This window comes from Choloepus didactylus, chromosome 17 (genome assembly GCF_015220235.1).
Source record: "Choloepus didactylus isolate mChoDid1 chromosome 17, mChoDid1.pri, whole genome shotgun sequence".
NCBI classification, from domain to species: domain Eukaryota; kingdom Metazoa; phylum Chordata; class Mammalia; order Pilosa; family Megalonychidae; genus Choloepus; species Choloepus didactylus.
Genome location: NC_051323.1, coordinates 54274379 through 54296535, shown reverse-complemented (window position 1 = coordinate 54296535; position 22157 = coordinate 54274379). Strand labels below are relative to the sequence as shown.

General features: G+C 42.4%; 1 protein-coding gene across 9 annotated transcripts in view; it reads left to right on the top strand.

The window, feature by feature from the left end:
* RMDN2 (regulator of microtubule dynamics 2) overlaps window positions 1–9494 on the top strand; it is an 85697-nt gene extending 76203 nt beyond the window's left edge. For 3 of the 9 annotated variants that reach the window (XM_037807022.1, XM_037807021.1, XM_037807031.1), the window contains 2 exons: window positions 764–830; window positions 9337–9494. In XM_037807022.1, coding sequence (XP_037662950.1) covers window positions 764–830; window positions 9337–9461 — 192 coding nt within the window. In that variant the 3' untranslated portion in view covers window positions 9462–9494. Of the gene's footprint in view, window positions 1–178; window positions 552–763; window positions 831–1467; window positions 1608–9336 lie in introns of those variants that run through there. The other 6 variants (XR_005212371.1, XM_037807023.1, XM_037807028.1 and 3 more) reach the window with 6 other exon arrangements.
* The last annotated feature ends 12663 nt before the right edge of the window (window positions 9495–22157 follow it).

The following is a 22157-nucleotide window of genomic DNA, read 5'->3' as shown; positions in this document are numbered from 1 at the left end:
ATCCACATTCCCTTGGTCTGGATCATGCCTGGTCCTTAGAAATCCAGTTTCTTTGTAATGGTCTTTCAAAAAATGTGCCCTCACTCAAAAAAAAAAAAAAAAAAAATCTATTTCAAAGTAGCTAGAATGTCAAAATGAACATCTGAAATTTCATTGTGTATTTATATTTTCTTTATAGGATAAAGAGGCACAGAATCAGGTGGAAAGAATGATCATTTCCTTGAAGAGATAAATAAAAGAACTTACTTTTCAACAAATCAGATGTGTTCTACTAAAATTTAAGCTAATCAAATTTGTGTTTTTATTATTCTTTTTTCTTCTCGATGTAAGGGTAATGTGCTCAGATTTGAAGGTAAAACCACATTTCTGTCAAATGCATTCCACAAGTAGCACTACAAAACTAATCATGTTATTTGGAGAATCTACTTACTATAATAATGTCGGTACAAAATGATCTATGAGCATGTATGCTTTATATTTTTCCTCTCAATAAACTATAGACTTCAGAATATTTCTTTAAATAAAATATTTAAAACAATCTAATAAAATGAACTCTAGTGAGTATTTTGTTGTTGCTTAAATGGAACTTTACACATAATTTCATTAATGTGAATGAAAAATAGAAAAATGAGCAAAGGACATAAATAAGTTCAAAGAGACAAAACAAAAGAAAAATATTGTATCTAGTAATCAGAGAAATACAAATAAAATTATGATAAGATGCCATTTTGCCATCAAGTTAGCAAGGATTTCTTTTTTTCAGGAGACATCCAGTGCTGGCAATGGCGCCACGAGATGGAACATTCTCATGCCCCATCTGCTAACTGCAGGTGAGACAAACCGTGTCGATGAAATACCCCAAACCACTGCTGCACTTTGGATCTCTCTGCCCCACGGACTCCCCACCTTGCTGCTGAGCAATATCGCCTGACACATAAGCCTTCTCCCCCCAATCCCGTCTCACTAGGGAGTTCCCTTGCCCTATACCCCTTCTGGGTGTGGCCTCATGGCACTGCCTCTGCAAGTTCTCCTGCTGGGAGGGACTCCCCATCACGTACAGCCTTGACCAGCCACTGCTCAAAGAGAGCTCACTGTGCACTAATAGCATCTCTTAGTCCTGTCTTTTCCTTGGTAAACTCTGAAATTTTTGCACCCTCCACACCTAGTGACACCAGTTCACTGAATTGAGCTACTCCCCACCCCTCACCCCCACTGTCATCTTTTACAGTGGTCTATAGAGACACCTGAATCAGTCCAGCTGGCTCTGGCCCACTTTCCTTTGACAACTAGTCTAATATTGAACCTACTTGCTAGAGAAGGCAAGAGTCCTGTAGGTCCCCTCACAGATACACAGTGTGTCCACAGGGCTATGGACACCTCTGCCTAGCTCCAAACATGTAAAAGAATGTGCAAGTTGAGCCAGGTGATTGCAGTTGGCATCAAATGACAGAATCCACCATGTTGCAGGCTTTGTGGGAGCAGCTCAAGCCCGTGGGAGCAGCTTATGCCCGCAGAGAGCAGCACAATGACTTTCCCGAGGAATTAGGGGAGTATTGAGAAACGCTCTCAGTGGATAACGGTGGGATTGGGACCCTTGTGATTGGAATGTGACACATGATCTAATCAATTCTCTTTTTATTTTTTTAACTCCCATTTGGTCCCTGCACCCAATGTGTTTTCCTGTGGACAAGCTGGTGTCTGTCAATTGGGTGGCAGTGTAGTCGCTTTTGGTTAAGGACTTGACCCAACAGAAGTGTAACACTCCTAAAAGCACATGATTCCTCAGAGTATGAGGTGTTTCTGACACATTTGATGACTTCTCTAGTGTGGTGCTAACAGAGGGAACCCCTCCCCATTACGAGCACTCTGTATCCCCTTCAAATTAGCGTGATTGTCCTGCTGTAAGCTCGGATCCAGGGTCACGCTGTCATATTTCTAGTCTTCCCCAAATTATATCAGCAAAGAAGCTATTGTGATGGGACCAGTAAAGACAGTTTCCACATTAAATCTCCTGCCTTCTAAAAGAGTGTTTTTCTTGAATGGCAGCACTGTGTGTAGATTATTATACTTACTTCCTGGAATTTCACACCAATTGAGCCGTGTGGACTGGAGCCTTCTACAGTTACTGCACTCCCCACTCAGGCTGTTTCACCCAGAAAAAGACAGAACGGCTGCAGAGTGTTCCTGAGACCAGGCTGTTTCTTTCTGGGTCACTAAAAGCTAATGGTACATTCTCTGCTTGCAGACAGAAGTGCAAAGGACTTTTTTCCCCAGCCCTTCTGCTCTTAGATTGCAGTTTCTCTGGAAACTGATCCAGAGTCAGAAACTCCCAACCTCTTAAGAGACTTGGAGCACAACTTTGGAAAGGGAGAGTGCTGATCCAGAACTTTTATGTTCAGTTTCAGAAGATAAGAATCAAACAGTGTATTAAAACTTCTTGTTAAACATTAAAGAGGTAACTTAGTGTTCCACTAAAATGTTAACAGCTGTGATTTTCCAGGTAGTTGCAATGTTAGTTATTTTTCTTACTCAATAACAAACAGCCTTCATTGAAATGTGAAAACCCATGCAGCTTCTCAGTTGTGCCTAAAAGTTGTCCAAAAGCTTTTCAGTTTGATAATAAAAATATACTTTGGGACTACAAAAGAAGCCAAGTTAAAATCTGGGTAGGACCACACAGATAATCTTCTAGACCAAACTTCTCATTTTACAAATAAATAAAGAGAATTGGTTGCTGGCCAGCTGGGTTCCAGGTCTTAGAATCTCGTGTCTTCTCCACTTTCCTTTGAGCCCAAGGCTTTTTACATTTAACTGATTGGATTCCAATGTGCATAGTGAGGGGCTTTCAAAACAGTAATGCTGATACGGTGATTACCTGTTCTAAGCACTCTACCTATATTAACTCATTTAATCCTCCCAATAACCCTTTGAGGAAGGAATTTTTGTTATTGTCCCATTCATAGAGAGGGCAACTAAGGCACAGAGATTAAATACCATCCCCAACATGGCGAGCGTGGGATTTGAACTGGGTGGACTGCTTCAGAGTCCACGCTGTAGTCTGAACCACTGTGCAAAACTGCCAGCAAGTGGGGGGGTGGGGAGGGTGGGGGTGGGCAGAGGAGTAAAAGACCAAAGGTGGGAGGAGAGCAGGTTAAAAAGGAAAGAAGGGGAGAGAAGAAAGGAGGGTTTAAAAAAGAGAGTGGAGGGGGATGGTAAAGGAAGAAGGAAAAGAAGAGTGAAGAGAAAAAGTAAAGACAAATCTTTCCTTCTATTTATATTTTAAATATTGACATCCATTTTTGGTTTCACATCATCAGTTTCCAACAACTCATTTTGTTTCCATATGCCCACCTTCACCTCATCCCGAGATAAGGAAATTGTTTTCAGTTGCTCTGCATAATCTGTATGTGTAGGGAGAGCCTCTTTATGGACTTTATGGCCTATTGATTGAATAATTAACAAGACTATTTTATTTCACAATTAAAGACAAGGTCACATTTTTGAACCAACTGAAGTTCCTATCTTGATGTTCTCTGATTTTGGAGCCCCTAAACTTAACATTTTGCTCTTCTTGCCTGGAACCTTCCAACAACATTTGTTGAAAACACTACCATTTCTCCACTGGGTCGGCCCTTGTGCCTTTGTCAAAAATCGGTTTCCCATTTATGCACGTGCTATCATTGGACTCTTTGTTTTGTTCCATTCATCTATTTGTCAGTTTTAATGCCCACACTACATTGGGTTGATTCCTGCAGCTTTATCTTAAATCTTGAAATCAGATAGTGTTACTCCTCCAACTTTGTTTTTTTCCAAATATATTCTAGGTCCTTTGCATTTCTACCTGAATTTTAGAATCAGTTTTTAAATTTCTACAAGAAAATCTCACTGGAATTTTTATTGGGATTGTGTGGATCAATTTGAAGAGAATTGACATCTTAAAATTTTTGAGTCTTTCATCCCCTGAATCTGGTATACCTCTTCATTTATTTACATTTTATTATTAGTTTTCAATGTACAGATCTTTCACATTTTTGTCAGATTTATCCCTAAGTATTTCATATTTTTATGCTATTACAAATTATAATTCTGTTTATTTCAATTTATGATTGTTCATTGTGTATAGAAATGCAAGTGATTTTCACATATTGCTCTTGTATCCTGCAACCTCTCTGAACTCATTTATTATTTCTAGCAGCCCTTTTGTAGATTCCACTGGATTTTCTATATAGGCAATCATGTCATTTGTGACTTCTTTCTTTCTGATCAGAATGCTTTTCTTTATTGCCTTATTATACTGCCTGGAACTTCCAATATATTGTCGAATAAAAGTAGCAAGAGGGAATGTTCTTATCTTTTTTCTGATCTTGGGATAAAGCATTCAGTGTTTTGCCGTTGATTTTGATATGCTGGCACAAAACCTTCCTAATCCGCATAACCAGATGTGCTCTCTCCCTCCTCAAAGTATCGGGGCCCTTTTTTGTGTCCTCTTTGAGCCTGAACAACCATTAAATTTTAAGAGGAGAGGGAAGGAGAGGAGGGGGAGACAGGGGAGTGGGGGAATGGGGAGCCTGGCAGGCCAGCCAGGGACTGGACAAGAGACTCACCGTGAGCCTGCGGCAATGCCAAGCCCAGACTTCAAAATCACGGCACTCTCTCACTGCCCTAAAAACAATACATGTATGTGTATAGTCTATTCATTTTTTACTGTCACTCCCTTTACTGAAAGCCATAGAGACCACACGCTAAAGTGAATCATTGTGGCATTTCTATAATCCAAACACTTTCTTATGTCTTGAAATGGTAATTTTCATTCCATTTCTAGGTTTCAGTTTCCAGTCTGTTGTTTTAGTAATAAAGTAACTCCTGCAATACCCCAGTGTGAAACTTAAAAAGATTTAGAGCAGTTACTGGGGGGTTATTCCTGACACTGGGATACCTATCTCCTCTTTCGTCGCTAACAGACTGGAAAATGAAGATGACAGGGTGTTTTTATTGCTTTAGAGACCCAGAGCCACAACACATATACAGTGCCTAAATATAATAAAATTTTAAAGGTTTTATTTCAAATGCAACAAAAACACATACCTTCTTTATATTTGTATTAACTTTTAATTTTTCAAACTCTTGTCATATCTGGTATTTCAACGAAACCTTTTATCTTGCTCAGCTTAAGGTTTAACTAACTCAACCTGAGGTTGAGAAAGTGATGCCACCCCCATATGGCCGTCAAGGAAGCTGCAACAAAGGTTAGATTTGCTGAAGGTCACAGACCTAGTTAAGGTGAGAAAGGGGACTAGTCCCAGGCCCCCTGACTTCCAGCCCGACGTGACGTGGAAAGGAATCACATGCCGAGCTGTACATGCCGATGCATGAGTGTCCTTAGGGACTCAATCCTTGTTTCCTTTTCCATCATTTCCACTTTCTAAAAAAGTGCTTAAGGCAATGAAGAAAAAAAGACTCCTAAAAAAAATAGAAAGTAAAAGACGTCTAGAATTTTTATAATTGCTAACTTAGCCAAGAAGATATAAGTATCTCCCATAGGGAGGACATAGTTCACTGGAAAGGAAAACAAAGTAATTTAAGATGGGCTTTGGATGAGGTGTCTGATTTCCATTTATGATAAATTCACAGGAATGGCTGAGAAAGGTGCCTTATTTGGCAGGAAGTGTGTGTGCGCATGCGTGTGTGTGCATGCAAGTATGTGTGTATGCATGTGCATGCATGTCTGTGTGTGCGTGAGTGTGCGTGTGTTGCACATCTGTGTGCCACAGTGAGGAAGAACACATAATGGAGAAAAGAGCCTCTTTTGCCGGTAAACAGATGTGTAAGTGCCAACTGTAGCCAGTCTGCCCAGAAGCCTGTCAGGGTACAGCTATGCCCATCTCATGGGGTCACAACAGCTCAGAAAGGGAAGTCAGCATGATCCTGGGCCCAAGAGTCCAGGAGAATGGGGACACACCCTCTCTCTGTGCTGTGCAGCTCAGAAGACAGAGAGGAAGAAGGCCTGGCGGGCAAGGGAGAGCCAGAAGGCAGACAACAAGTTGATGCGAGGCATTCTAGGAATAAGTGGTACAAGCCTATTCTACTTTGCTAATGCTGCCAGAACGCAAAACACCAGAAATGGATTGGCTTTTATAAAGAGGGTTTATTTGGTTACACAATTACAGTCTTAAGGCCATAAAGTGTCTAAAGTAACACATCAACAATCGGGTACCTTCACTGGAGGATGGCCAATGGCATCCGGAAAACCTCTGTTAGCTGGGAAGGCACATGGCTGGTGTCTGCTCCAAGTTCTGGTTTCAAAATGACTTTCTCCCAAGACATTCCTCTCTAGGCCACAGCTCCTCTTCAAAATGTCACTCTCAGTTGCTCTTGGGGTGTTTGTCCTCTGTTAGTTTCTCCGGAGCAAGAGTCTTCTTTCAATGGCCATCTTCAAATTGTCTCTCATCTGCAGCTACTCTCTCCGCTTCTGTGCATTCTTCAAAGTGCCCCTCTTGGCTGTAGCAAGCTTGCTCCTTCTGTCTGAGCTGAAATAGTGCTCCAGTAATTTAATTCAGACCCACCCTGAATGGGTGGGGCAACACCTCCATGGAAATTATCCAACCAAAGGTCTTGTCCACAGTTGATTGAATCACATCTCCATGGAAACACCCAAAGGATTCCAAAATCTAATCAACACAAATACGTCTGCCAACACAAGACTGCATCAAAGATAATGGCATTTTGGGGGACATAATACACCCAAACCAACACAAAGTTACTCTATTTTTTAATCTGTGGAAGAATGATTACTAAATAAAAAAAAAGAACAACCCTGCAAGATACCTTAAAGAGAAATCTGTGTCTATGAAACTCCATTTAAACAGACTCATCAACCCACACCTCATGTGGCCTGGCTGAGTCCACACAGCTGCAGTTTAGTAAGGAACACGGAGAAACACGGGCACAGAATAACTGAAATGCTGGGGGAGTTGAGGAGGGGAACAATTTACTTACCCATGATGGTGGTGATTTGCCTCCAAGATGTTTCACAGTCATGCTTTGTTTCCCTTCCCGTTTTGAAGAAAACAGGTGAATTTTCACTGTATATTTTATAACTTACTTGGTTGAGATTATGATATATTGAACAGTTGCGAATCCTCTAAACCAGGACTGTTCCATTGGCTCTCTGAGTGGCTAAAGAAATTTGGGAGCAGGGAAGAGTTTATCTGAGTTCTCCCAAACCCACTATGTTAGGCGCTATTAACACACAGTTTCTTTGTTTACAAAGACACCAATTTGCTGGGGAGCAGAAGCAATGGCTGCCCCCCTCCTAACCCCCCACCTCTGTCTGAAGGCTGGACACACTCTCAGGGCCGCGGTCTCCTCAGGATGCACGTGATCCGGGAGGAATGCAGTGATCCAAGTCTCCCGGGCCACAAATTAGCTACAGCTCAACCTCAACTTAAGTTTCCCGTGCGATCCCATGGATTGGGTCAGATCTCAAGAGTCACCCAACCAAGCAGATCAGGCACCACAGCTGCCCAGCCCGTGACTCAGCCTCAATAGTCTGCGGCATTTTATCAGATTTGAGGACCAGATACAAGGCTTTCTATCAGAAGTGAGGGCTAACCTAAAACCCATTCATCAGAAGGGCACTTCCTCCTTCTCCTTTTACATTAATTTTATTAAGGTGTAATTTACATAAAACAAAGTACACCCATTTTAATTGTACAGTTTGATGAATTTTAACAAGTTTATATGTGCATGTAACCCCTACCACAATGAAGATAAAGAAAGTGTGCCTCTCCCCAAAAGTTCCTTTGTACCCCTACTCAGGATCCTACCACCACCCCTGGCCCCAGGCAGCAACAGATCTGCTTTCTGTCACTCTATGTAAGATTAATTTGTTCTAAATACCATGTAAATGGAATCATACAGTGTATACTCTTCTCTATATGGCTTCTTTCACGCAGCATGTTTTTCTCATTCATCTATGTTATTGCATGTATCAATAGTTCACTCCATTTTAATGCTGAGTAGTATTCTAGAGCTTGCACATTCACCGTTGATACAATTTGGGTTGTTTATAGTTTGGGATTATTCTGAACAAAGCTACCATGAACATTCATATACAAGTCTGTTTTAGACATGTTTTTATTTGGGGTGTGGTGGGGTGGGGTAAATGCCTAGCAGTGCAATTGCTGTGTCACATGGTAAGTGCATGTTTAACTTAATTAGAAACTGTCAAAGTGCTTTTAAGATTATCGTGCCATTTTGTATTCCCATCAGAAGTGTACGAGAGTTCCCGTTGCTCCATGTCCTCACTAATACTTGGTATGGTTGGTCTCAGTGTAGTTTTAGTCATTCCAATGGATGCATGGTGGTATCTCATTGTGATTTTAATTGACATTTTCCTCACTAATGGTATTGAGCATCTTTTCATGTGCTCATTGAGTTTCTCTCCTGATTTCAATTGTTCTGATTAGCTTCATGATACTAAATTGGATAAACTTAGGGGGACAAAAGCATCCTACTCAGGGCTAGTAGCTTGTTACACTGGCAGTACATAAACAAGTTGACAGTAGCTTTCCTTTCCCTCCCATTCTAGGGTGAGATAATCAAAACAGACCTTCAGAAATTCCCTTTATAAGAAGTTGAACAGGTAGATTGAGCTGTGGCATTGGGACGTTGTTGGGGGAGGGGATGTAAGTCACATGTCCCTTTTCTTCCCTTGCCTTGCTATGCTGATGGGACCCCTATCGATACAATCCCAACAACCAGTCATGCATTCTCTGACCTCTGTGCTTCTTATTTTTTAACTCAATCCTATATTTCTTTGAATTCTTGTCTACTCCGTATGTATATACATTTATTCCCTAAATAGATCAAAAGACACCACATCTTATTTTGCTTCTATGTTCCCATAGTACTCAATAAACACTTGCAAGGATGAATTGAATTTACAGTTTTCATTATATACTGAGAAAGAGTTGAAAGAAAGAGAGAACCTGAGGTTGAATTTACTCTAGATTTCAGAGCAGTCATTTATGCGAACCCAAACTTTTCAACTCTGAGACCTTATAAGATTCCTTCCCTTACCCACAGCTCTTGGTGTCAATGTAGAACAAACCATAGTTAGCCTGGGAATTATATTTTATGGAATAAATCAGCATATTGTTTTGAATTTTTATACTGCATCTATTAATTATAAAAGAACACATGTCTTGGTTCAGTAAAAATTTTCAGAAAGCCTTCCATCCCACAAAAAGAATTCCTTGGTTGAGATGTTTATCCCTCCAGTTATCTTTTCCTTTTTTATGATTACAAGAATAGTGGTGTTTCTTTACTTTTCAGAATCACCTACTCAAGAAGACTTCTGGCAGTGGCTCAACAGAACATCACCACCATGTGCTGAAGCAAGGCAGAAGGTCCTCATGAGGTTGAGTCCTTCCCATCTATGTCTGCCCATGGATATGTAAACTCTCACCCTGCCTCTGCCAGAAAGAACATCTTTCCACCAGATGCTGCATCTGTCCTGGTGCCTTCAGATGGAGGGCTGGGAGGGTGGGGGAGCACAAGTTAGCTGCTTTCCTGGGATTATCCAGCATAGAGGGCAGGTGAGCTAGAAGGGGAAGGCAGGGGGATTGGGCAAGACAGGCCAGATCCGAAGCTGCCCGTCATACCTACCTTGGTGCAAAGGCTGCAAATAGTTTTTTTAGCAGCCTCTCCCTACTCCCCAGCCAAGGCTGAAATGGGGACAACAGCAACACTAAGTGCCAAATGTGCATTAGCTTTTCAAATCCTCCAACCCTCTGGGACAGGTGCTATTATCAGCCCCATTTTACAGACAGGGAAACTAAGTCTCAGAGAGTTTAAGTAACTGGCCCAAAGTCACACAGTTCATAAGTAGCATACCTGGGAGTTGAACCCCAGCAGCAGTGCTGAGGTCCGTGTGCTTGGCCACTGTCCTATACCATCTGTCTGAAAGAAAGACCAAACCAGGTGCCCCTACATGGACAGGCTGCCAGGAGGAAAGGAGCTGAAAAGGGAGGCCCAGCTGGTGAGAAGACAAACTCCAGTCCCCAGTTCCGCACTTCAGTAGGGCAATGGCCCAGTCCTTCCACATGGAGGACCATGAAGAAGCAACCCTGGGTGGGACTCGAGTCTTTGTGCTCTGTGAGACTTCCTTGACCTTGGCAGGGTAGAATAATGGTTATGGGCACAGACTTTGGACATAGGATACCTGGGTTCAAATCCCAGGGCAGACACTATCAGGCTATTTGACACTAAGCAAGCCACTCTCTGGCTTCCTTAACCAAAAAATGGTCATAATAATAATAGTGCCATGATTAAAGCATTGAATTTCCTGGGATTCTGGAGAACTTCCTGGTCCTCATACAACCAGGTCAGCTCTGGGACGCTCTGGTTACCAGCTTTCCTGGCAGTTGGCAAGGAGTGGGTGATTCAGATACTCAAAGAATGCTTCACTAATAAAATTGTTGGAAAGGTAAGAGTCTGGCTATTTGATACACATGCTTAAGTTCTGTTGACCCACAGCCATCTGCCACGGTTATAATCGACCCAAGAACTAAATACTAGAAAGGAATTTGGACATTAGAGCTCACAGCCTGTTCACCACAGAGCCTGGGCCTGCAACGTGAGACCCTCAGGGCTTCTTCTTGCCCTGCCTGGTGCCCAGACCCAAGCTTAGGTTTTATTCTCTGCGGAAAAACCCAGAAGGCAGATGCTTCACTCCAAACTCCAAAGTATGTTCAGGCCAAAATGGCCTCCAGGCATGGATGTGGCTCCAGGCCAAGAATATCCCCCCAACTTCTGTCTTCTCTAGAACTGCTTCAAGGATGAGGGAATACCCACAGGGTTATTACTTTCCTCTTGCCCCTGTCTCCATCATCCCAGAGGGCTTTCTTCTTTCCCAAAGCCTGAGCTGCTTCCTCCCCTCAGTCGAAGCTGCGTGACTCAGTCTCCCGGAGTCTGACTTAAGGAAAGACTCTGAAGAGGTAAGTGTGGTATCAACTTGTTCCCCCAATAATAAATCGTGTGAGTCATGTTGTGGTTTGCTAATGCTGCCAGAATGCAGAATACCAGAAATGGATTGGCTTTTATAAAGGGGGTTTATTTGGTTACACAGTTACAGTCTTAAGGCCATGAAGTGTCCAAGGTAATGCATCAACAATCGTGTATCTTCACTGGAGAATGGCCGATGGCATACAAAAACCTCTGTTAGCTGGAAAGGCATGTGGCTGGTGTCTGCTTGCTCCCAGGTTGCATTTCAAAATGGCGTTCTCCAAAATGTCAGTGTCAGCTTCCAATGGCCGTCTTCAAAATGTGTCTGCCTCAGCTGCCGCAGCTCCTTCTGTCTGAGCACTTATGTAGGGCTCTAGTTAACTAATCAAGGCCCATGCTGAATGGGTGAGGCCACACCTCCATGGAAATTATCTAATCAGAGTTATCACCTACATTTGGGTGAGTCACATCTCCATGGAAATGACTTAATCCAATGATTCCAACTTAACACTAATATGTCTGCCCCCACAAGATTGCATCAAAGAATATGGCTTTTTCTGGTGGACATAATATATACAAACCAGTACAAGTCAGTTATTCTCTCATCCTGAGACTCAGCCTAGATGAATCTCCACTTTTGGAAGCCCCCAGGAAGAAAGCAGTGCCTTCCCTCTCAAAGTCACATGGGTGGTTTCTGAGCCACACCAGCAGGGACACACATCCCAGCAGTAGCTTTATATCATCTCCAGACCCAGCCCTTGACAAGAGGCATCTAACTAGGGCTTGGGGCTCAAAAATGGTCTGGGAATGCTCTCCACCTCTCAAGGCTAGATAGGGAACAACTCCCGGCTCCATAATTCCCATGGAAATCTTCCCTCTGGTTTCTTTTGAACTAGCTCTAGTTGTTGTCATTCTCCCTACTGAGTTACTAGATTTATTACCCAAACCTCAGCTTTGCTTCTGTTATAAAAATCCCAGCTTCAGAAGAGCATGGGTAATTATGGTCTTGCTAGCTCATTCATCCACTTTGCCCATCAAAATCTCAATGTCCAGAAACTGATGCCACATTCCAACATGGGATCTCTTTGTTCATCTTTCAGCATGCATTATTGCATGCTTACAGTTACACCCAAAGATTCTTTCTTGAAAATGAATAACCAGGTAAGAGCCTGCAATAACCAAATTAACTTCCATGATTAGAGCCTGGATCTGTCTGCAGGGTCTCAAGAAACAGGATTTTCTCCCCTGCTTCTCTTGAAGATTTTGAAGTTTTCCTACCCAGAAACACAGGGTTTCTTGATTTGAATAACAGATGGACCCATTTTAGAGGGAGTAGAGCCTCACAGACCCCTGTATTGATTTAAGTCACTTTAGTAGAAAGTTCTTTTGACAGATGTGAGGCTCCAAATATTTCACAGTGGGGTCTGCTCAGGCCCTGACTGATCAGAATGGAACCAGCCCTGACACTGAGCAGAGCCCCTCGGCCCTCCACTTGCCCCCCACCACTGGGCTGGGCACAACCCCTTCTGTTTCTGGCTGGGGGAGGAGGGCAGCATTCTGGAGGTCCTGGGAGTGTCCCGACAGCTGGAGGAGGTGAAAGTACAGAGAAGCTTGGGACAGAACCCATGTGCTGACTAACACAGAAATATTTCATTATTTTAACAACAGTCCTGCATTTAAATACAAATAACATAAAACCAAGGTTGTATTCCTTGTACTTGCAGCTCTCATACAACCATAACACCAAACAAAACTGATCAAATTCAAACTATTAATTGACTAACTTCATGCTGTTTTGGTAAAACTAAATCACCTCTCCCACAGACGGCATCCACTGCTATAATGTGTTCTTTTGAGTTTGCCACAGTCAATTCTTCCACCTATTTTCTCTCTCTAGTTCTTGTGAAATCTGTTTCATATGACCTCACATCACATTCATTTGGTGAATGTATTAGTTTTCTATTAATATAAATTATCACAAATTTAGTGGCTTAAAATAACACAAATTTATTACCTTACAGTTCTGGGGATCAGAAGCCCAAAACAGGTCTCACACAACTTTTGGGCTGAAATCAAATGTTGGCAGTGCTGTGTTCCTTTCTGGAAGCTCTAGAGAAGAATCTACTTCCTTGTTCATTCAAGTCGTTGGCAGAATTCACTTCTTTATGGTGGTGGAGCTGAGGTCCCTGACTCCTTACTGGCTGAAAACTGAGTGCCAGTCCCAATTTATAAGGGCCAGCTGCATTCCTTGGGTCATGACCCTCTTCCTCCCTCTTCAAAGCCAACAGCAGCAGATTGATTCCCTCTCATGACTGCAATCTCTCCTTCCTCTTCCATCATGGCCTCTTCTGACCCACTCTTCTGTCTTCCTCTTCTATTTGTAAGGACTCGTGTGATTAGATAGGGCACACCCAGATAATCCAAGATAACCTCTCCGTCTCAAGGTACTTAACCTTAATGGCATCTGCACAGTCCCTTTTTCCACATAAGGTAACATATTCACAGCTTCTGGGGCTCAGGACGTGGATATTGTTCAAGTCCATTATTCTTTCTACCACAAGGAAAATGCAAAATTTTGTTCACCCAGCTTTTTTTCCCTACTGGTTTGCAACAATCAATGTGATTTCTACTTGATCCCAGTAATGTGGTCAATACAAAAGTCAGTATTGAAATCCTGTCACCATACTTGTTTATGAGGAAATCCAACCACAGGAGCCAAAACATACTGTTATTGTTGTTTTTAGAGTTTCATCTCAAAGGAAATTCAATTGACAAATTACTGAGGAGAAATCACAGATCATGGTTCACACATCCTTCGACTCTGGGTCCAGGGCTCACAGAGGCAGTGACATAAACAGATACGGGGCTCCCTTCCCTAGGAATGTAAGATAGGGTGTCACCAACTGCTGGCGAGGTCAGGCTCCATAGCCCTTCCAGGAAGGTAACATTTGAGCTAAATCTTGGATGATGAATCATTTACTTTTGTGGTGAAGGAGAAAGAACATCCAAGCAGAGGAGACAGCTTAGACAGGATGTTGGAAACTGATTTGAGAGAATAGCAAGAAGCTTGATGCATCCTGACCAAGGTGTGGAATAGTAGGTTGGGACCAGGAATTTACACTTTATTGGGTAGATAATAGGGAGCCACGGAGAACCTTTAAGACAGTATCCCAGACTACGTTGTTGGGGGTGGCGCTCAGCTGGGGACGGAGGAGGTGGGGGCCTGTAGGCAGCAGTAGTCTAGCCCGAGGATTATGTGTGGTTTTATGACAGTATTTTCATTAAATGAGATTTAACTAAAGAGATCCTCAGTCTGGTAATTCTCCATCCCTTGCCATGAGGCAAAGCCCCTGGAAGACAAGAAGGGTGGCACAGGGATGGGACATATTTTTTTCCTTTACTTTCTTTGAAGTTCTCAATAGCCAATGGGAAACTGAAAACACCATCAGGCTGAAAATGTGAATTCAGGAAAGTCATCAGGGTTCTGAACTATGTTTTGTGACCAAATTAGCTGAAGAAAGCAGCACCTGCTGAACACCTATTGTGTCTGCAGCACAGTGCTGGGTGCAACATGGCATCTGGTAGAATCGAGAGCCACAGCTCCCCGCCCTGGAACTCTGGACGTCTTCTTCTGGGACTCTGGGCAGTGAGCTCACTGCTGAGCCTGTCTCTGTGGATGTTTATTAAATGACCAGAATCTAGGAGAATAGCCCAAGAGCATCAACCAAGTCTTACTGCTTGTGGAGCTGCAGGGATAGGGAGAAAAAAGCCACGTGGAAAAGTCCAGGGAGGGTAGAAGTAGCCAGAGAAGACTGACCCTCAAGAGGGAAGTGGAGAAATATTCTGTATGTCTCTGTGACACTTGTTTTATATACATTAATGTATTCTTCTTAACAAAGTCCTGTACACTAGGAGTTTTTATCCCTGTTTTATAGGTGAGGAAACCGAGGCTGAGGGTACTGTAGACATTAGCCCAAGTCATACAGGTAGCAAGTGTGTCAGGCCTGAATTTGAATCTGATTCCCCATCCAGTACTTTTTTATATCATGCTGCCTTTACCTAGAAATCTAAATTTCTAGAAAATAAATGGACTTCAATGATGAAACAACACATTTTCCCATGTTTCTACCCACTATTTCCCTGGAAATAGACAATAAAGCCACAAGGTTACCCAGGGCCGCCGTGGTCATTCTTTCATCATTGTCAGCACAGTGGATTTCTGGCTTTGCTGCGTTCCCATCAGACTTTTGCAGCCCAGAGCAGCACATCTCTGGCTCGATTTTCACCCAGCAGGAACTGGAGGGTCTGTGCCGGTGCAGTTATCAGACCAGCTAAAGAGTCCCAAGTGTTGGCAACAGAGGAACAGAGCTTGGTGTCAGCGCTGCCTCTAAGAAAGCCCTCGCTTCTGCCAGGTTTGGGCTTGAACTCTTTGTCTTTTACCTGGTTCCCAAGGCACATTTCTGTGTGTCAAGATGAAGGCAAATGAAGCAGAAGACTCATGGGGTGAACTCTCCTCCCCAGGACCTGTATCTGGACGGTCCACCAAGAAGATGCTGATTATTCCTTGGCTCCCAAGCTTAACTTCCTTTGGGGGAGGATGCCGGGATCATTGCTTGGTCTATGCAGTCCATGCATCCATGCATCTCTGAAAATAGAATGGGACAACAGTGAAGTTGCATGTCACAAGCAAGACTCAACTCAAAGTGAATGATTGTTCTCTGCTTTGATACCACCAACCATAGTGTGCAAGGTGTATTCACATCTGTCATTTCATGTCATTCTTATGTGAACACTGTGCACTGGGCTCAGCATGGAGAAGTATTCCCCAAACGGGCACTCAGCTTGCCCAAGATCACACAGAGCCAAGCTTGTAGAAGATACTCTATGAAATGCTTTGCACACTTTGGCTCTTTTAATCTTCCCCATGAGGCCACTGTCCCCATTTTACAGATGATGAAATGCGGCTCCCAGAGGCTAAATAACGCACACAGAGTTACTGCTGGAGCTGAGATCAAATCGGATCTATCTCAGGTATTCTTCAGAATGAGATGGTGAGAGAAAGCATGTTAAGAAAAGATACAAATGTGATGCTTTCAAGTGATTTGTAAGCTGGTGAAAGCCTGGAGAGCCCGGTATTCATTTACTTCTGCTTGCATGCCTGCAAGTCCCCCTTCCTTTCATCCATTTTTCCCCCATGGGACCATGGAACGGCCCTCCTAGAAAGGCCAGCAGCAGAGAAAGGCCATTTTAGCAGCAGAAATCTCCCAAGCCCGGGGGAGCACTTTGGGGACTTTCCACTGGAGGGCCTCTGCTGCAGGCGGGAGCCCTCCAAGGAGGCATGTGCTGCGCCCCCAGGGGCCGGGAGGAGCATGGGGTCAAGTGGGGGCAGACCGCTAATTGCCAGTGTTTCCCGGTGCCAGCACTCGGCCCTTCCTTCCCTTGGGGTGTTTTCGGTTTTTCCCAAAAAACAAAGTAGCTGAGTTTTGTGTACTGGTTCGGTTATCTCGGTTCAAGAGGCTAAGAGCCACGGGGAAAACTGGTACCCTGGGTTGTGTAAGCTGTTTTCTGGGAAATTCTGAACTGTCTCCTGCGTCTTTCAGGGCTGCGATCCACTGTCGGCCTCCTGCCTCACGGAACTGTCTGCTCCTTTACTGAAAGAGCCTCGGTATTTGGAGGCAGGATTTCCATTCTCCTTCTGTCTTCCTGAGAGATGGTTCAGCCAGAGACCAAATGTATTAAATCTTTGTATCCACAGCATCTAGAATAAAACGTGCCACATAGCAGGCGCCCAAGGAAAGTCCACTGAATAATGGGGGAGTAACTGTGGCTTCTGGAATCAGAAGCCCACACAACTGTGACAGACAGAAAGCCCCTCACGGTCAGAATTTCTGACACCATCTTCCCTCTGGCACCCGGTGGGCAAACAGGAAGGATTAGCTTCAACTGGGAGAGGTAGAGGCAGTGTGGAGTGGGAGGACAAAGAAGGCAAGTTCTGAAATCTGCCATGGGTAGGCAAGCGGTAAGAAAGATGGAGGCCCTTATTCTTTCATCCCCTGTGAATGACTCTGGATGTGTGATAAAGGGAGAAAAGAGCGAGAGAGTGACGGAGCACAACAAGTAATGGCTTTAATTAATAGTCACCATTTATGGAGCATACTGTCCAGATCTGGCCTTGATTAACCAGCCATGTGACCTAGAAAGGGCCAGTTAAACTCCCTGGGTCTCTGTGATCTTATTCGTTACTCTTACAAGAAAGGTATTGTTATTCCCATTTTACTACTGAAGAAACTGGCTCAAGCCACACACTAGTGGACCTACTATGATTACATACTATGTCCTAAGCTTCATCATGAGCATCTTTTGTGTACTATCTTATTCAATTTTTCCTAAAATGCAAGGAATATTAATAGCAACATTTTGCTGGTTTAAAAAGGAAAGACTTAGAGATATCAAGCAATTTGCCCAAGGTCTCATAGCAATGAGTAGAAGATTTAAGGTGAAGAACTAAAACACTATTTACACCGACCTAATTAAAATACTAGAGGATAATAAATAATAAATAATAATAACACCTAGTGTTTATTTGACATATATACTCAACCCTACACTAAGCTCTTTACATGTACTTTCTCATTCAATTTTTACAGCAATCATAGCAGACACATTCTATTATCATCCCTGTTTCACAGATTAGGAAACTGTGGTTCAAGGAGCTTAAGGGTACAAGATTACACAAATAGTAAATAAGTGGTTCAGCAAGATTTGAATCCAGGCCACTAGTTCTGGAAACCACGTTTACCGCCCCGTCTAGCAAACCCGTCTGGCCACTTCTGTGCAATAACTCCCATTCATGCTGCCCAGCCGTGAAGGGCAGCGTCATGATGAATGTCCACGACAATGAGAACGTGTAACAAGCAGCAACAAGGGTCATTGTCAGGGCTTGGCGTTTGAATCACTCAGCTTGTGTCAAATACCAGCTTGGATGTGCTTTGACCTTGGGCAAGTTACACAAACCCTTTAATCCTCAGTTTCTTCATGTGTAAAATAAGGATTGATTCATCTAAACAAGTATCAAGAGCCTTCTGTGAACCACTGAGACACGGCCGAGAATGAGGTAATCTCTTCTCTGCTAGAACGTATACACTTGGCTGAAAGGTCTCTGACACCAACTGCAGACTGAACAGCGAATAAAAAGCAAAATTAGTTTTCGTATTTTAAGTTAATATTGCTACGCAGTACTGCCATGTTTTATGATAGAGCTTACCTCCCAAATGCCTGGGTTTCCACCTTCTGCATGTGGCCAGGGCTGGTCCTTGGGTTCAGTCAAACTCGGGGGGCAAACACCTGGGGAAAGATGGATGAACAAAGGTTCCTTTATATAAAGTATGCGGTAAGGAATTTGGCCTCATCTAAAGAAAGGCCTGGCCTTTGTCCCTGCTCCTGGGGGATAACCTCTAAACGTGTGGAACTGTGTGATCGGAGTCTTTTTTTTTCAGGTGGGCCCCTTGTCGCACCTGGCTCACACCTGTACTTTTAGGGTGAGGACTGGCCTGACACAAAGACCAACCATGTGATCAGAAGGTTGGGCCTAAGTCATGTGATACCAGCCCAGCCTCTGGGGAGGGAAAAGGCTGGAGGTTGCGTTCAACCACATGGGTATTGATTCAATCAATCAAGCCTTCCTAATGAAACCCCAATGAAAACTCTGGGCATCAAGGCTCAGGTGAGCTTTCTGGATTGTCAGCATTCCATGTGTGTTACTATACACAGATGCTGGAAGGGTTAACATATCCCTGAGAAAGACTGGAGCTTTACGCTTACCACCCTCCCAGACCTCACCTTATGCATCTCTTCCTTTGTCTGGTTCTAATTTGTAACTTTTCGTTACGATTAACAAATTGTAACCGTAAGTAGAGTGCTTTCCTAAATTCTGTGAGTTATTCCAGCAAATTATCCAACCTGAGGGATGGTCAGGGAAACCCCCAAATTTGTAGCCAGCTGGCCTGAAGTGAGGGAGGTCTTGAGGGGACTGTTTCCTTTGACTTTGTAGTTGGATCTAAATTTTTTACAGGCAATGTCAGAGGTCTTTGGCAGACTTGGCAATCTGGAGGACTGTGCCCTTAACCCGATAGTTCTGTCAATTCTGGGCATAAAGAAAATGGAATTCCTTGGTAATGCTGGTGTAATGTAGCAGTAACAACTGGGTAAAGATGCCATCCTCTTATAGTAGATGTTATTGTGTGAAGTTGTGTTTGGGTTGCTTGATTTGGCAGGTGACATATCCAAATCTGTACTAAAAGTTGCTGTATAATATAGTCCTTCTGTAAGCTATGACTCATTCTATATGTAATTTTTCAGTTTTATTACATCAAACAGTATAGACATGATTGAACATTTTTATGGTATCCTTTTTGTCAAAAGTAGGCTTACGTTACTCTATATTCATTTGATTGCAAAAAAAAAAATCCTAGTGTAAATCTAATCTAGTTTTGGAGGCAAAGCAAGAAAAATGAATAGCTTAAAGGGTGTTTGGGTTTAGAATGGAGGTACCCCTGAAAAGTTCTGGGTATTTTTCTCCTTAATATATGATTTTTTTAAAATGTTTTCCTCTTGAGAAGAAAATGAGTAAGGGCTCTCCAATAATTAAACCAAATTCTAGATTTCTGTGAGAATTAGATGAGATGATGCCTGTAATACACTTAGCACAGGACTAACAAATAGAAAATGCTGGATAAATGTTAGCTGCTATTACGTTTTAGAGTCAGCATTTACTAGATTCTTAAGTTCTATATGCATATATTTGATATTGATGGTTTTCTTCTCACCTCAGCTGATCTTTAAAAAAGAGAAGGCAGCAGACGGGACTTCCAGAATGGTAGAGCAAGGGGTTTGGAAATCCTCTCCACTCCCCCACCCTCACCAAAAAACTGATAAAACTAGACAAAATTGTTAAAAACAACCATCTTAGGGCTCTGAAAATTGACCAAAGTCATACAAACAACAAATTGAGAAACATTTGAGAAAAATGGCTGGACATCAGCCAAGAACAGTGCGAATCTACTCCCATCCTGGCTTCATAGCCCCACTCTGTTGGTGTGATAGCTCTGCCAGAGTTGGGCAAGCCGTGAAAATCACCAGTTTCACTGCCAGTGGTGCTGACTCGAGTTGGAACAAAATGCAGAGAAAACAATGCCACTGGGTGTTGCCAGAAACAATAGGAACTTGGTGACCAAGGAACTGGAAAGGCCAACATCACAGCTAATCTAAAGCTGCAATCGTGCTTGGGGCAAGCAACAGACAGACAGACGAACCAGAAATTTAACAGGATGATCCAGGGAATTAGAAAGTCAATCATTTATTTTCATGTACAATAGAATTAATAAGACTAAAATACTTGAGGATACATTTCACAAAAGAAGTGCAAACTCTAAACTCTGAAAACTACAAAATATTGTTGAAAGAAATTAAAGAAGACCTAAATAAATAGAAAGACATTCCATGTTTATGGATTGAAAGACTTAATGTTGTTAGGGTAGAAACACTCCTCAAACTCATCTACAGATTTAGTGCGATCCCTATCAAAATCCCAGCTCTCTTCTGCAGAAATTGACAAACTGATCCTGGAAGTACAAGCCACCCAGAATAGCCAAAAAGATCTTGAAAAAAGAAGACCAAATTAGGAGGATTCACACTTCCTGATTTTGAAACTCACTACAAAACTACAATAATCAAGACAGTGTCATACTGGATGGACATATAGAGCGATGGAATAATATTGAGAGTTCAATAAATCCTCATATTTACAGTTGGTTCATTTTTGACAAAGGTGCCAAGACAATTCAGTGGGGAAAGAATAGTCTTTTCAAGAAGCTGAGACAACTTGCTATCCAAACGCAAAAAAAAAAGAAGTTGAACCTTAACAAACTATACAAAAATTAACTCAAAATGTATCAACGGCTTAAATGTAAGAGAGAAAACAATTAAACTCTTAGTTTAAACTATTAAATAGTTTAAACTATTAAACTGTTAGATGAAAACATAGGTATCTTCAGGACCTTGTCCTAAGCAGTGGATTTTTAGATATGACTCCAAGAGCAAAAGAAAACAATAGATAAACAATAGTCTGTCTATTGTTGACTAAACAATGGCTAAACAATAGTCATAATCAAAATTAAAATCTTTTGCATGTCAAAGGACACCATAAAGAAAGTGAAAAGATAACCCACAAAATGGGAGAAAATATCTGCTTATCATGTATCTTATAAAGGACTTGTATCTAGAATATATAAAGAACTCTTAAGTCAATAATAAAAAGAAAAATGATCCAATTAAATGGGCAAAGGATCTGAATAGACATTTCAGATCACACACATACACATGCATACACAAACACACATATGCACATTATAGACGCATGCATAAAATACACACATATATGTATGTATGCATATACATGTGTGTGTGTGTGTGCAGAGATTTATTTTAAGGATTGTATGGGCTGGCAAATCCGAATTCCACAGGACAGGGAGCAAGTGGTGTTGAAGTCTTGAGTCCGAAATCGGTAGAGGAGGCCAACAGGCTGGAATCTCAGAAAGGAGTAAGGGTGTATAGTCTTAGTTGTTTTGTTTGGCGTTCTTTTTTGGTTTTCTTTTTCCTTTTTGTTTCTGTTTTTACCTTTGTTTACCTATTTATTTTATTAGAGGATGTAGTCTTGAGGCAGAATTTCCTTTTCTCTCTGGAACCTTCAGTTCTTTGCTCTTAAGGCCTCCAAATGATTGGCTGAGGCCTACCCACATTATCAAAGGTAATCTCCTTTATTTAAGGTTAACTGATTGTAGATGCCAATTCCTTCTACAAAATACCTCCACAGTAACATCTACGTCCATGTTTGACCAAGTAACTGGGCACTATAACCTAGCCAAATAGACACATCAAATTAACCATTACTCACACAGACACACCCACATAGTACTCACAAATATGAACACACACGTCCCACCCCACCTGGATTACTGCCCATCGCCAAGCACATCATATGCATTCATTCGATAGGCATTTGTTGAGCATGTATGAGATGCCGGCACTGGGGATCCATTGGAGAACAAGATAGATGACCATGGCCTTCCACACCTCAGGCCTTCTCCAGGCTC